This window comes from Daphnia carinata, chromosome 3, assembly GCF_022539665.2.
Source record: "Daphnia carinata strain CSIRO-1 chromosome 3, CSIRO_AGI_Dcar_HiC_V3, whole genome shotgun sequence".
NCBI lineage: Eukaryota > Metazoa > Arthropoda > Branchiopoda > Diplostraca > Daphniidae > Daphnia > Daphnia carinata.
The window spans coordinates 12,431,396-12,444,229 of NC_081333.1; the positions used below are offsets into that span (position 1 = coordinate 12,431,396).

Below are 12,834 nucleotides of genomic sequence, written 5' to 3' on the forward strand. Positions count from 1 at the left end.
TATACACGCGCGTTCGTTACTAATCAAAACAAAGCCGTCTCACTGATTTCATCAGCATTTATTGTCAGTTTTAACTTGCACATCTTTCTTATAAAAAGAGGAGCTTTCTACAGAACTGAGTGTCTCGGAGCGTCAAATTGGCGGTTAAATAGTTTTTCAGATTGTGTTTGTTTTGATTCTTCCAGATTATATACATACATATACATAGAAGTGTAAAAAGAAGTCCTGGAGACACATTGGACTGAATAATTACGATACGATTCACATAAATGCATGTGAATAGTCGGCCGTAACATATCTTCCCTGCGAAATATTAGTATTTTCAGTGTTTTTATATGTAATGAAGTGGGTGGGAGGTGATTCTCAAGACGCTCCTGCTTCTACTTCAGGAATGCTAGGCAACGGAAGTCATGCCCCACTGCAAACTGTAAGTTTATTAACACTATAGCATTTTCGTGTTGCCACTATAATGTTTATCTTCTGTATTGTGAAGGTGCCAGAAATGGCTCGGCCAATATCTTCTCGTTCTCAAGATGACGCCATGGTATCCTACATCTTTCAAAGACCTCAGACTGATGGAAATTTCCAAGCCTTCAGCAAGCATCAATCTAGATGGCTAGGGGACGAGAGTATTTCAGAGGTAACTGACATTACTTTTTGAAGAATTAAAAATAAGATAATGTTTATTGATTTGCTTCTTTACAGGTCAAGCCTGGTCTTGCCAATGATGCTGCACAAGCATCCGTCTCACAACCAAGTGCAGTCAACAGCCAGCAACGAAGCCAATTTGATCAGGTACATTTAAAGCCTTCTGTCAAACTCAGTTCTTAATGTTTCAGAGATTGGGCTAATGTGGTTTTAAGCCTTTGCTACTACTATCATAAGTTGGTGCATCCATTGTTTTCCATCTCTTTATTTTAAGAGTCCAACTAGTTTCATGTAAACAACTATATAACATTTAAGAGTATGACAAGTTTGCATGCAAAAAGGTAGGGAAGAAAAGAATGTTCTTTTTCTGTATAGAAAGTGTGTGTCATTTGGGGCTGTTATTCTCGTTAGTCGCCACGTTGGAGAAATCCCCTCATCAACTTTCGTAGGGCTGCTGGAATCGGATCTTTTTCAAGTGTTGTTTTCTCTTTCCCTTACCCCTCATGCATACTCTACCCTATACAGTATTCAGTACCCTTCCCTTTTCCCTTCGCGAGTGTAGGCAGGCAAGAAGAGGGGTTACTGCGAAGAGTAGGTAGTCAGAATGAAAAAAAGGGAGAGAGAGAAAGAAAAAAGAAAGGGAGTAGGGAAGAGGAAGAGAGTGGAAAAGGGGGAGGAGGAGGAAGAGCTTGGAGGTAGGGGAAAGTGCTTCCAGCGTTGCCTTGCAGCCGTAGGTTCTCTACTCTTTTGTTCGATGCGACGCTCTGTGTGTGCGTGTGTGTGTCGAGGCAGCCGAGTGTGGCTTGTATAGCTGAGTTCAGCGTGTGTGGTGTGCGCCGTCTCTCTCGCTTCTCTCAGCGTTTCGACATCTCTTTGTACAAATCAGAAAAGAAATTCATTCACATAGTTTATTAGCGAGTACTTAATTCTTGCACGTTGCAAAAATAAGATCTTTGTCGTGTTGTGTGGTGTGTAAAAATTTCAAAAAGTCTACCTTCTGTCAAAATGCCTGTGGATTCTTAAAGCCACCTAACATGAAGGACACGAGCGCAGACTTAGTAAGTTATACACGGCAAGGTTTTTCTCTTTCCCTTATCGTGTATGTTAGGATATTGCAAAATTTTTAGTTTCTAGAAAATGATAGATTTGATGCAACGTGTCGTTTTTCCAAAATTCATTTGACTTACATGTTTTAAGACTGTCAGGATTTCTATTTTCCATTTTAGCTACCTTGTAATTTTTCCATTTATTTCTCTTCGTATTTTATGACTACGTCTTTGTTGCTCGAGGCTAGCGAACAAAACTGAAAGCATACAGGTGGCCTTGTGGTCAGCCGACCGAGAGGCCTTGATTTCGTGGAGAGAGTCAAAAAGCTCAGGAACAAGTCGGAAAACTGAATCTTTCTTACCTTTTTGAACATAAGAACATTATCTATAAACTGCCGTCTCTGCGATGTTACTTTTTTTTTTGACGCCCACTTCGTGTTATTTAATTTCACAGCCAAAGACTTGAGTGACATTGTTTAGTGGTAGACTTGACATCGCCGCGTAGTCTCAGTTGTCAGAAGTGAAACCACGAACATCAACTTTCGTAAAAAATTAGCATTTTATACCTTAAGAGGATGCGAAAAATGAAATTATTTATTCGTTAACTTGCTTCTCGTAGACTAATCATCGTTTAGTTAATAACCGAAAGTGTCTATTGTTAACTTTTTATTATTCCAGATTGCTCCCTCGGCCAAGAAGCTGTGGGGAGTCGAGGAACAAAAAGAAGACACTAAAAGTAGCCTCTTCAACATCAGTGATCAAACTTGGAGAGACTCTACGTGGAGCAATTCGACTATCGGTGAGTTGTTCAAAAATTATCGATGTAAATTGCAGCATTAATGTCGTTGTTGTTTGAACAGACCATGCTGTTTCACAGCCCATCTCGATGGGTCCCAGACGTTCTGGCAGCTTCCCAGGTAGTGAGGTGGCCAATGTCCTGTCGCCACGTTCTTCTGAAACGGGTGGACTTGGCGTCAAGATGGTCGAGTACGTCCTCGGCACATCGCCCACCAACAAAGATCTAGAAAGTCGGATGAGAGGGCTGGTCCTCGTAAGTTCGCTTTCCATTCATCTTACACCTCATAATTCTACTTGATTTGTATTGTCGTCCTTGATTTGATTGGAAATATTCTTTTGTTTCTGCAGAATCCGACAGAAGATAAAGACAAGAAGGAGAAAGCCTCATCGCCACCTCTTCAAGACATGGAGGGGAACACAAATGGTTGTCCTCCCCACTCGCATGCTATGATGTTGCCCAACGGACTGGCTTCCGATGATGATGCTAAGGCTTTCAAGTATGCCTCGGAAGCTGCGTCTAATGGCTTGCCCTATCACATGAATGTGGATTCATACAGCCGGACGCAAGGAAGCAGACAACCTTCACCATCTGAAGAGGATCTAACCAAGAATCACAGCCCAGGATTACCGATTGCTCACTCGGTGCCCATCAAATCTGGTGACGGTATGGGCCTGCCTCCTAACAACCCCCATAGCGCTATGGTTGGATCGCTGACGGGACCGATTCAGGCGCCGGGGATGTCTAACGGTATCGGTCCCATGAGTGGACTCGTCAATGGTGGAGGACCACCCGGTAAGTGCTCTTTCAAAAAAAGTAATCTAGATGTGCATAGAAAATTTAAATGTTTTATTGATTCTTGTAGGATTGGGACTATCTTCTAGCGGAACAGCCGATGGACATAGCAACCATTACGAACCGGTGATGATGGAGCCGCCGGGAGTGCACTTTGACAGCAGTTATTCAGTGCTCTCTACCATGGATACTCAATCGTCAGGAATGCTCCAGCAGAATTTTGACGCTCACGTATGTACATTTTCATTCATCTCTTCTTTCCACTTTGTAGAGCAGTAGTGCAAACGTGAGTGTTATTTACGGGGGAGTTTCAGTTAGTTACACATTTGAGAAAGGCTTGGTATTTTCGGATTGAAGACCGATGGGGTAATTGGGAAGTGTAGGATCTTTTAAAACTTTTGTCTGTTTACGATCTGTTTGGAAGGTCTTTAATCTTTCTTTGTTGAATGTAACAGCCTTGTTTTGTTGGTGTCTAGCGCCGATTGAGAGGTGCCATTCGGCACCATATGGCTTGTGTCTTCTCTCAGCTCCACCCACTGTTAGCTTGACTACCGTTAGTCGAAAGCAGCCGATTTTGGCCTGATTTCATCAACTGTTTTGTTGTCGACATCTACTACGATGACAACGACGTCCTAGTTACTCTTTTCCTTCTCGTTTGATTGCTACATTCCGAATGCTCTCTTTGCGCTAATGATGGACCAACATTTTTTTGCTTTGGTTTATTTTCCCTGTCTTGTCTTCCTTTTATTTGTCCGCCTTTTCCGTCAACGTAATCCACACACTAGTGGTTGGCTTCCCAACTTGCCCTGCGCCACGCAGTTAGTCGCCAGCCGTCGGCCGTGTGTGCCAGTGTTCCGTGCGCGTTGCTCGTTACAGCTATCTGCCCGATTAATTGACCAGTTGGGGCAACGACTAGTCGTTCACTTACTACCGGCGAGATTTTCCAATCTGGCTAAACGTCTTTGCTATCGATTGTATAGCGTGATTGCGTGTATTGTGCGGTTAGGTTCATCAGGCTCAATCCAATCGGCATAGCCTCAATGGTTAACTGTCTGTCTTCCGTTTGCGTTCAACATCGCTAGCGTTTTGAGCTCGTTTGTGGAAAAACTTTCGATTTTTGTCAGCAATTTCATTTACGATAATGGATTATCCCGTTTAGTTCTTAAATTATCAACAACAAAAAATTCTTGTTGTGGTGTTTTGACCAAAAAAAGACATTGGCAAGTGTAAGATCTGATAAGCGGTGCCGGACTGGGCGGTTTCTGATTAAATACTGAGCAGGCTAAAGCTGAGAGGGATCGGAATAGATGACATTTGCCTAATCGCCGTGTTTGATTGTTATGCCCAGTCGAAATTCTTAAATACGATAGGGCGTGTTGGATGGTTGCTCATCTACTCTGCCAAATCAGAAAGGAGATAACGCTCACCGTCGTGGCGGCAGTCCATGAAAGACTTGCCGTGAAAAATGAAAGTGTTGTGGCCGCAGCCGTCACCGTTCTCAAATATGCTAGGCATAGGACCAGCGGCATTCGGCGGAACGTCTCAATCGTCCCAAGCATTGCTGAGTCTCTGTTTGTCTATCTACTCATCTGGCTGTGTTCGAAAAAGTTCCAAACGGCTCGCCAAGAATGAAATCACTCTACCCAAAACTCTCGATGTCGAAGAGGTTTGACTCTACGCCCAAACTATTCTTATTTTTGGTTCATGTCGCATCGCAAATTGCACACGAGTTGAAAGATTTCTACCGTCTATCTATACCAGGTTCTAATTGAGGTTTGCTTTTCCTCCGCAAAGGAGGGGGTAGTCTCAAGAGTAATGACAGATTCTGTATGTGCACCTCGAAAAGAATTTGTTGACTTTCGTTTTTCCCTGTTACTTAGAAACGAGATGCATAGGACCGCCCTGATGGATTATTCCAGTCAAGTATTTCTGTTAGTTAGTTTATGCGCCTTTCGAATATCTTCCAATGACCTAGTTGAAACTGCAAGATCTACAAATAAATTGGATCATTTAATTCAATGCGAGATTGTTCGCCAACTTCCAATTAGATTGCGTCGAGACGTGGCGCCCGACTAGAGACAGGACCCAATCGATTGCTTTTCCTTTCTTTTCCTCCCTCCCCAAGACTATTGTAAAAGAATGAAAAAAGAAAAAGTGGGAGAAGATTGCGTGTTCTTGACAATGTTTAATGGTCTATCCGGCGCTATATTTCAAGCTTTAGTTTAGTTAAACGGTGACAATAATTTATTTGTTTTTATTATTTGTTTTCAGTTGTTCCGGGCGCACCATCATCACCAACAACATCAAGCGCAACAGCAGCAGCAACAACAACAACAGCAGCAACCTCCTTTGCCACCGCCCCCGCAGCAGCAACATCAGCAACCGCAGCAGGTCCAGCTTCTTGCCCAGCAACAGTTTCTTGCCGCCCAGCAGCAGCAAATTGGTGAAAACATTTCATTTTCGTTAAAATCGCCGGATTATGTGTAACCATGGCTTTTTTGCGTTTTAGGGCTTGCAGGTCCAGCAAGTGGGCCAGCTTATCCGAATGCACCATACGTAATCAATCAAGAGCCGTACATGCAAACTTTGATTGCAGGTGAGATGGTGTCTCTTGTTACATTTAATTTTGTCAGTTTAATTTGTGTAGCATGGCAATTAATTTTAATTTTGAATATTTCCATACAGGCCATGCGGCGATGATGCCACAGTACTATGGTATGGCTCCATGGGGCATGTATCCAGGAGTCATTCCGCAAGGGCCTGGCGCTCCTGGTCCAGTAGCTCCCGGACAGCATCAGCAAGGCCAGCCAAGGCGACCAATGTCTCCGAATTCACTGTCTGATCATCCGCCCGTTCCGCAACCGGGTCAATATCAAGTCATACCGGCTTATTACGATCAAAATGGGTCGCTGGTGATGGGCAATATGCGAGGCATTGGTAATGGTGGAATGAATGGCCCCGTTCGCCTCATGTCGCCTGCTCCTATGGTTCTGCAAAACCCAAGCGGTCCCAATTCTGGCAACATGAGACTAATGGGCAACCAAGGGCAGCAGATGTCGGCAGCGGCACAGCAGCAGCAGCAGCAACAACCTTCGATTTACAATAACGGCCAGCAGCAATCTCTGTACAGCAACACGCCAGGCTCGTCGGCCTCGCATTCTCACAACGGACCCAACAATCCAGGCCTCGGTGGCCTGCAGAACATGCAGCCCAACTCTGGCCTGGGCAGTAACTTTGGAGCATTGGGATTGCAGCAAAGCAACAGCCTGGGATTCGGTAACAGCGCATTGGGATCGATTGGATCTCCCTCATTGGGTCTGGCTAACGGACAGGGTCGGCGTGATTCCTTTGACCGAAATTCGACGTCAACTTTCTCGCCCTCGCTGGGTGAATACGGTAGAGGCAAATGGCCACAGAACTACGGCGCCCTGGGAACTGTCACCGCATCTCCTGGCCCCCTGGGCTTATCGTCTGGCTCGCTGACTCCTCCACCCAATATGAGCGGAGCGTCTTCTGGACTGCAACTCGGTTTGGGTCCTTTTGTGTCTGGTGGACGACTCATGTCGGCTGCTCCAGGATCTGAGATGATGAAGTTCCGTAACGGAGCTACCACGCCCAGCAGCGTCGGAGCCGGAGGTCTGTTTGGAGCGGGTGCTGGCGGCTCGCTCTTTGCCAAGATGGGAGGTGCTGGACGTCAGCCACAGCATCCTCACAACGGAGTCATTGGAGTCGGCCTTGACAAGATGACGGGACGATCACGTTTGCTGGAGGACTTCCGGAACAACCGATTCCCCAATCTACAATTGCGCGACATCGCCAACCACATCGTCGAGTTCTCTCAGGACCAGCACGGCTCACGTTTTATCCAGCAGAAATTAGAGCGTGCCACGCCGGCCGAGAAGCAGATGGTCTTTACCGAGATTGTCGTTGGCACGTACGCGCTCATGACGGACGTATTTGGCAATTATGTCATCCAGAAATTCTTTGAATTTGGATCACCGGAGCAGAAGAGCACTCTAGCGCAGAAAATTCGCGGGCACGTCTTACCCCTGGCCCTCCAAATGTACGGTTGCCGCGTCATTCAGAAAGCTCTGGAATCTGTTCCATCTGAGCAGCAGAAGGAAATTGTTCGCGAACTGGACGGCCATGTTCTCAAGTGTGTCAAAGATCAAAACGGCAACCACGTGGTCCAAAAGTGCATTGAATGTGTCGACCCTATGCAGCTGCAGTTCATTATCGACGCGTTTGAAGGACAGGTGAGAGTAATATTTTGCAATACTTAGTGTTTGCACTGTTCTTAATTTGGGATTTTATAGGTCCTTTCACTCTCAACGCACCCGTACGGATGCCGCGTAATTCAGCGCATCCTCGAACACTGCACTCCCGAGCAGACGGCTCCCGTATTGAACGAGTTGCATCACAACACGGAAACTCTCATCCAAGATCAATACGGCAACTATGTTATCCAGCACGTTCTCGGTACGGATCCGCAAAGTTTAATATGTGGGACCTGTATGCCAAGCCGGTCGTGCATATTTTAATTTGTATTTTTTTTCTTTTTTGTTTGACTTTAGAGCATGGCAAGCCGGAGGACAAATTGCGGATCGTCACGGCCGTGAAGGGTAAGGTGCTGTCGCTGTCGCAGCACAAGTTCGCTTCTAACGTCGTGGAGAAATGCGTCTCGCACGCCACCCGATCCGAGAGGGCCAGTCTGATTGACGAGGTGATCAGCTTCAACGACGCGAGTCCGCACAGTCCCCTACACACTATGATGAAGGATCAGGTACGTGTTGGAATAGCTAACGAAATCTATCTCTGGCCTGTTTGAACCCTAACCGCCTCTTATCTCTTTCTCTTCGCAGTACGCCAACTACGTCGTGCAGAAGATGATTGATGTGGCCGAGCCCTCGCAGCGCAAACTGCTCATGCACAAAATCCGACCGCACGTCTCTACGCTCCGCAAGTATACTTACGGCAAACACATTCTCGCCAAACTGGAAAAATACTTCCTGAAGAATAATGTTGATTTGGGGCCTATTGGGCCGCCGTCGAACGGAGTCATCGGATAACATCGGATAGCAGCACTAATCACTACTAGCAGCCAACGACTACGTTATTTAAAACACGACAACCATCAACAAACAAGCAAAACATCTTGGTTTAAAATTCTCAACATTTGGTTCTTTTCCTTTTTTTCTTGTTTTTTCTTCTACCTTTTTTTTTTTCGTGAAAAATGCGCTGTTTTGATTGGGAAGCCAGTCCCATTTTTTTTTTGTTACTATTTTTTTTTTAATTGATGGATATAATGATTTATGGGAAGGGAAAAAGAAACGGGCAAGCTTTCTGGTTTCGTAAAGGGTAAAAAGTAACAGTTCAAAAACTTTGGATTTCTCAACTGACCATTTGTACCATACGTCGTGGTAGTGTACATTGTACAGCTTTTTCCTTACATGTGTACATTGTACAGGAAATTTCCCTTCGTATTTTTTTACTTTAAACACTTTTTTTTTCGTCCGTCTCCATCTATCTTCATTCATTCGATTGGTCCGCACCTCCCACTATCCTCCAACTCTGCATGATATTACATTATAACAAGTCGGAGGAAACAACTATCTTTACCATCTTATCCGAATTTGATCCGGATTGTTGATCGGTATTTGATGGATTATGTTGAGAAAAATTTAGGAATCGTCAATCCACCGAAAGTTTAAAAAAAAAAAAACAGTTGTAATTTTTTTTTTGTTCATTCCCTTAGTTCTGACGATCACTTGAAATTCACTGGATTTAACGGCGTCATCTTTGATTGATGTGATGGTGGCCCATTTATTTGATCAACTCTTTTTTACCCACTTTGCTGAGTTGCTTGCTTATTGGTTTTGTTTTCTTCGGTTTCACACCATATTACTTGGTCCCAAACAGTATCGAGCTCTATACCCCCATCGATGAAAAATTGCAGGTGGCCCATTAAGCAAAACGAGACATTTGCCATTGTTTACTCCTTTTTTTTTCTCTCTAAATCTTTATTTCCCCACTTCATTGACGTGAGATATGACCGACATCAGTACCCTTTTCCGACTTGATCCCCCAAACAGGATTTTACCTCCGTAATTTGCGTTTTGGTTTTCTGTAAAGTGTACAGCGGCAAAAGTGAAAAGAGCGAACCTTTTTCATTATTTTACATAACAAAACCAAGCGAAGCAAAATCAGTGAGAAAATTAGCAAATTGCTCTTTTCTCCAGTTTCTCCATCCATCGATTGTAAATTTCCGTAGTGTGCGGCGGTCAAGCTGTGTGGACCCCCACACACTCTCATTCGCGACGACGCGTCATCACCTTTATGGGTCTTCTTTTTTTTTCATTTTTGTATTGCTATTTTCTGAAATCCATCAAACACTTCACCCTCCACTCAAACTTAAAGGCTACGTTTTTTCAGTTGTAGAACGCCAGTTCGCTTCGTAGATTTTTTTTTTCTATTGCTGACGCTGTTTGGTTTCCTCCCTTGCTCCTCAAGCCGTGGATTTACCTGACACGGACCAATATTTTGTGAATTGTTTCCTTCTCTCCCCTTAAATTCTCAACCATCTATTGTGTTGGACATTTTCTTTTTTGAGTGTGTAGCTTCCCCCCCAACTTCCCGTAATTCTTTCTTTTTTTGCGTCACTTATTTCTTGATTTTGGCTTTTATTTCGACCCTCTTTATTAGTACATTTCCTTGTAACCGCTGGTGTTATGTATCGAAAATTACGAAATGCTGTAAAAAAAATATCACTAGTGCTCTTTCCTCTCCTCTCCCCCTTGTAAACATGATACATGTACAAAATCGTCCCCACCAGAACTCGCTCTTCGACACCCCCCATCCGCTTCCCTCCTTAAATTTTTCTTTTTCTGGAATCAATGCTTTTCTCTTTCAATCTCCATCAAAAAGACAGTTTTCTTAAAACTTTACAATTTTTTTTTACATTAAATTCTGGTTGGAAAAACACCTCCAATGTATTTCCTCTTAATAGCACACTCTCGTGCAACCACCTTTGCCCTCTTTCATTTTTGAAAAAAAAAAATACATCCCGAGTATATGCGTTGGATTTAATTTCTTCTTATACAATCCCATTAACCATTTAACCCGAAAAAAAGTATAAGATAAACGAAAAAGGGTGTTTTTATTGGGAAATCGGCCAATTGCGCAAGCTAATTAACAAAGGCAGGGGCAAGGTGACTGTATGTTGACACCAAATCAATCCGACGAGCTTTTGCTTTTACTTCTTTCTCTTTTCGATCGCTTGGACGAACGTTTGTGGGAGGTGGGACTCCTACTCCGACTTTTGCTGCCACGATGTCGACGTCTACGATCACTACGATCTCTATCACTGCGATCACGATCGCGATCTCTTTCACGATCACGGCCACTAGAACGATCTTTATCTTTGTCCGATCGACGTTCCCTGTTGAATCACAAATATGAAATTAAAAGATGAGCGGTTTATGATTCGTGTCAGTTACCTTTTGTCGCGATCTCGATCTCTATCACGATCTCTATCTCTGTCTCTCTCTTTGCCCCGATCCTTTTCAACTTCTTTTTCTTTTTCGCGTTCGTCTTTAGGAGAACGGCTGCGTGAACGTCGTCTTCGACTGCTACTGGTGTTTAGGCTGCAAGAAAATATTGTTATTCCCCATGCATCAACCAGCAATTTATCTGTACATTACCGAGATTCTTCTCCAGGAACAGGAGGGGTTCCTAGGCTCTCTCTCCGTTGCTTTGCTGGTGGGTTCATGCCCATTGGAAGTGGTATTCCCATGGGTGGTGGTCCTCGCCAATCCTAGTCACAATTTGAACATGTTTATGGTTCGATGACAAGAAAGCCAACGAGGAGCTGACTTACTGAAGAGCCCCACTGCGAATCCTGCGTGGGTTCGTATTGGTAATAGTCATCGCCGGGTGCCCCCGGACCAGCCATAAATTCGTTGGCATAAGGATCAGGTACTATAGGTGGCGGTGGTAACATCATTGGTGGTGGAATCACCGGTGGTGGCATACCAAATGGCGGAGGTAGGGCCATATTTGGAAAACCGGGAGGTGGACGTGAAAAATCTATTGACACCGGTGGCTTTTCGATAGGAGGTTCAGGCTAGCCATAATATAAATTTTAGTGGATAGCCCTATTTAGCTGAACATTCTGTTAAATTTCTTAATTACCACTACTTCCGGTTGCTCTTCCATCGATGGCGCAGGAGAAACTCCTGATTCTGGACGACGGGACGAAAGATTCCCGCCGCCAATAACATCAATAGCGCCGGCCATTTTGCGTGCTGGTGGAGGGCCAGCTTTTTTCACAACGACTGACCCTGCGTATTTCGAATTTTCATTAACCACTGATATTGGTATCGCTTGGGCAGGAGCAGCCATCATCTAGATATAAAAATCGTGAAGTCAATATTAATTTTTTATTATTAAATAATTAGGTTTATTACCTTTGGAGGGGGGCCTAATCCAAGACTAGCTGGAACACCGGCTCCAGATTCCATTCGTGATCGCCTTTGTCTTTCACAATATGCTTGCCACGTTAATTCATTGAAACCGTAATTAAAATAATCAGTGATGTCGGCACCAGGTTTCCTCCAAGGTTTGTCTTCCAACGAGTCTAAACTGAATTCATGTGCGGGAACTCCATTAATAGCCATTGAACCGTCAAATTCATCTACAGTGAACTAAAACATAAAGGTACACTTGGAAACAACATTTCAACCAAAATATACAATAACAAAAAAATTACTTTGCTCTTTTCCCCCATTCCTTGAGCTGCTGTTCCGGCTGCTCCTCTTTTTACATTAAAACCAGCATACGCTGCTGGGCCAGATTTAATATCACCAATTGTGATCTGAACATCATCATCACTTTCATCATCATCATCATCTTCATTTTCTTGACCATCATATTGTCTCTCCTCTTTTTCTTCATTGTTTTCTTCTGATTCCACATGATCTTTTGGTAATTAAGAAATTGATTTGTTTACACGAATGAATCAAGAAAAGTAATAAGATTCTGGTTGTGAAGCAGACTTTCAATTGGACAAAAGGTAGTCAGGTATAGAAATATCACCAACTGAGTTTTTGAAACAGGGCTTACCGTAGCCTTCTCTGGAAAATTCCATATTTCTTTCGATAGCAATATGGTCTTCATTTTCAATTTCGTAGATTTCTCCATTGCCGGTGATGTCCTGCTCACCTTTGCCATCTTCTCCCTGGGGAAAAATCCACCAAACCATGACTGCTAGTTCGTAAAAAAAATAAACAGATTTTATACACTCACGTAGTCATCTGGTAACTGTTCCGAGGGATCTGGGAATTGAGAATTAGAATTATCTGCCTCGTCTGAGTGCCGGGCCGGGTAGCTGGCCTCCTGGTCGGCCATTATTGTAGTGTAAACACAGAAGACCCACGCTGTCATACAAAACGTGATTATAAGATAATTCACGGTGCTTGTATCTTGAAAAGGTTTAATACTTGAAAGCACCTTACCTTTTTTGTAAGATGTTTTAAATTAAAAAACAGAAGA

The 12,834-nt window shown here is 43.8% G+C and overlaps 2 protein-coding genes across 3 annotated transcripts; one reads left to right on the top strand and one right to left on the bottom strand.

The window, feature by feature from the left end:
* Nucleotides 1-86: 86 nt before the first annotated feature.
* LOC130698499 (pumilio homolog 2-like) lies at nt 87-8,416 on the top strand. 2 transcript variants are annotated; one of them, XM_057521157.2, is made up of 13 exons: nt 87-427; nt 494-640; nt 706-795; nt 2,373-2,493; nt 2,555-2,745; nt 2,841-3,285; nt 3,356-3,516; nt 5,557-5,728; nt 5,795-5,881; nt 5,971-7,541; nt 7,602-7,764; nt 7,860-8,068; nt 8,148-8,416. In XM_057521157.2, exons 1-13 carry the CDS (start codon nt 341-343, stop codon nt 8,352-8,354), a joined length of 3,651 nt encoding a protein of 1,216 aa, XP_057377140.1. In that variant the 5' UTR covers nt 87-340; the 3' UTR covers nt 8,355-8,416. The 2 variants fall into 2 exon arrangements, with proteins under 2 accessions (XP_057377140.1, XP_059350733.1); XM_059494750.1 differs by lacking the exons at nt 87-427; nt 494-640; nt 706-795 and adding an exon at nt 1,505-1,706.
* A 2,096-nt stretch (nt 8,417-10,512) lies between these two features.
* LOC130698575 (pre-mRNA 3'-end-processing factor FIP1-like) lies at nt 10,513-12,699 on the bottom strand. Its single transcript, XM_057521255.2, has 9 exons — nt 12,589-12,699; nt 12,406-12,520; nt 12,053-12,261; nt 11,751-11,987; nt 11,476-11,688; nt 11,162-11,407; nt 10,986-11,098; nt 10,782-10,928; nt 10,513-10,723 (listed from the first exon to the last, which is right to left on the bottom strand). Exons 1-9 carry the CDS (start codon nt 12,688-12,690, stop codon nt 10,516-10,518), a joined length of 1,590 nt encoding a protein of 529 aa, XP_057377238.1. The 5' UTR covers nt 12,691-12,699; the 3' UTR covers nt 10,513-10,515.
* Between the last annotated feature and the right edge of the window lie 135 nt (nt 12,700-12,834).

Bases quoted from the DNA above. Each gene is read 5' to 3' on its own strand.
- LOC130698499 (XM_057521157.2), top strand. From the start codon at position 341: ATGAAGTGGGTGGGAGGTGATTCTCAAGACGCTCCTGCTTCTACTTCA. The intron at 5,882-5,970 runs GTGAGATGGTGT...ATTTCCATACAG, and splicing joins CATGCAAACTTTGATTGCAG to GCCATGCGGCGATGATGCCA. The intron at 8,069-8,147 runs GTACGTGTTGGA...TTCTCTTCGCAG, and splicing joins ACACTATGATGAAGGATCAG to TACGCCAACTACGTCGTGCA.
- LOC130698575 (XM_057521255.2), bottom strand. From the start codon at position 12,690: ATGGCCGACCAGGAGGCCAGCTACCCGGCCCGGCACTCAGACGAGGCA. The intron at 11,988-12,052 runs GTAATTTTTTTG...TTTATGTTTTAG, and splicing joins GAATGGGGGAAAAGAGCAAA to TTCACTGTAGATGAATTTGA. The intron at 11,689-11,750 runs GTAATAAACCTA...TTTTATATCTAG, and splicing joins GATTAGGCCCCCCTCCAAAG to ATGATGGCTGCTCCTGCCCA.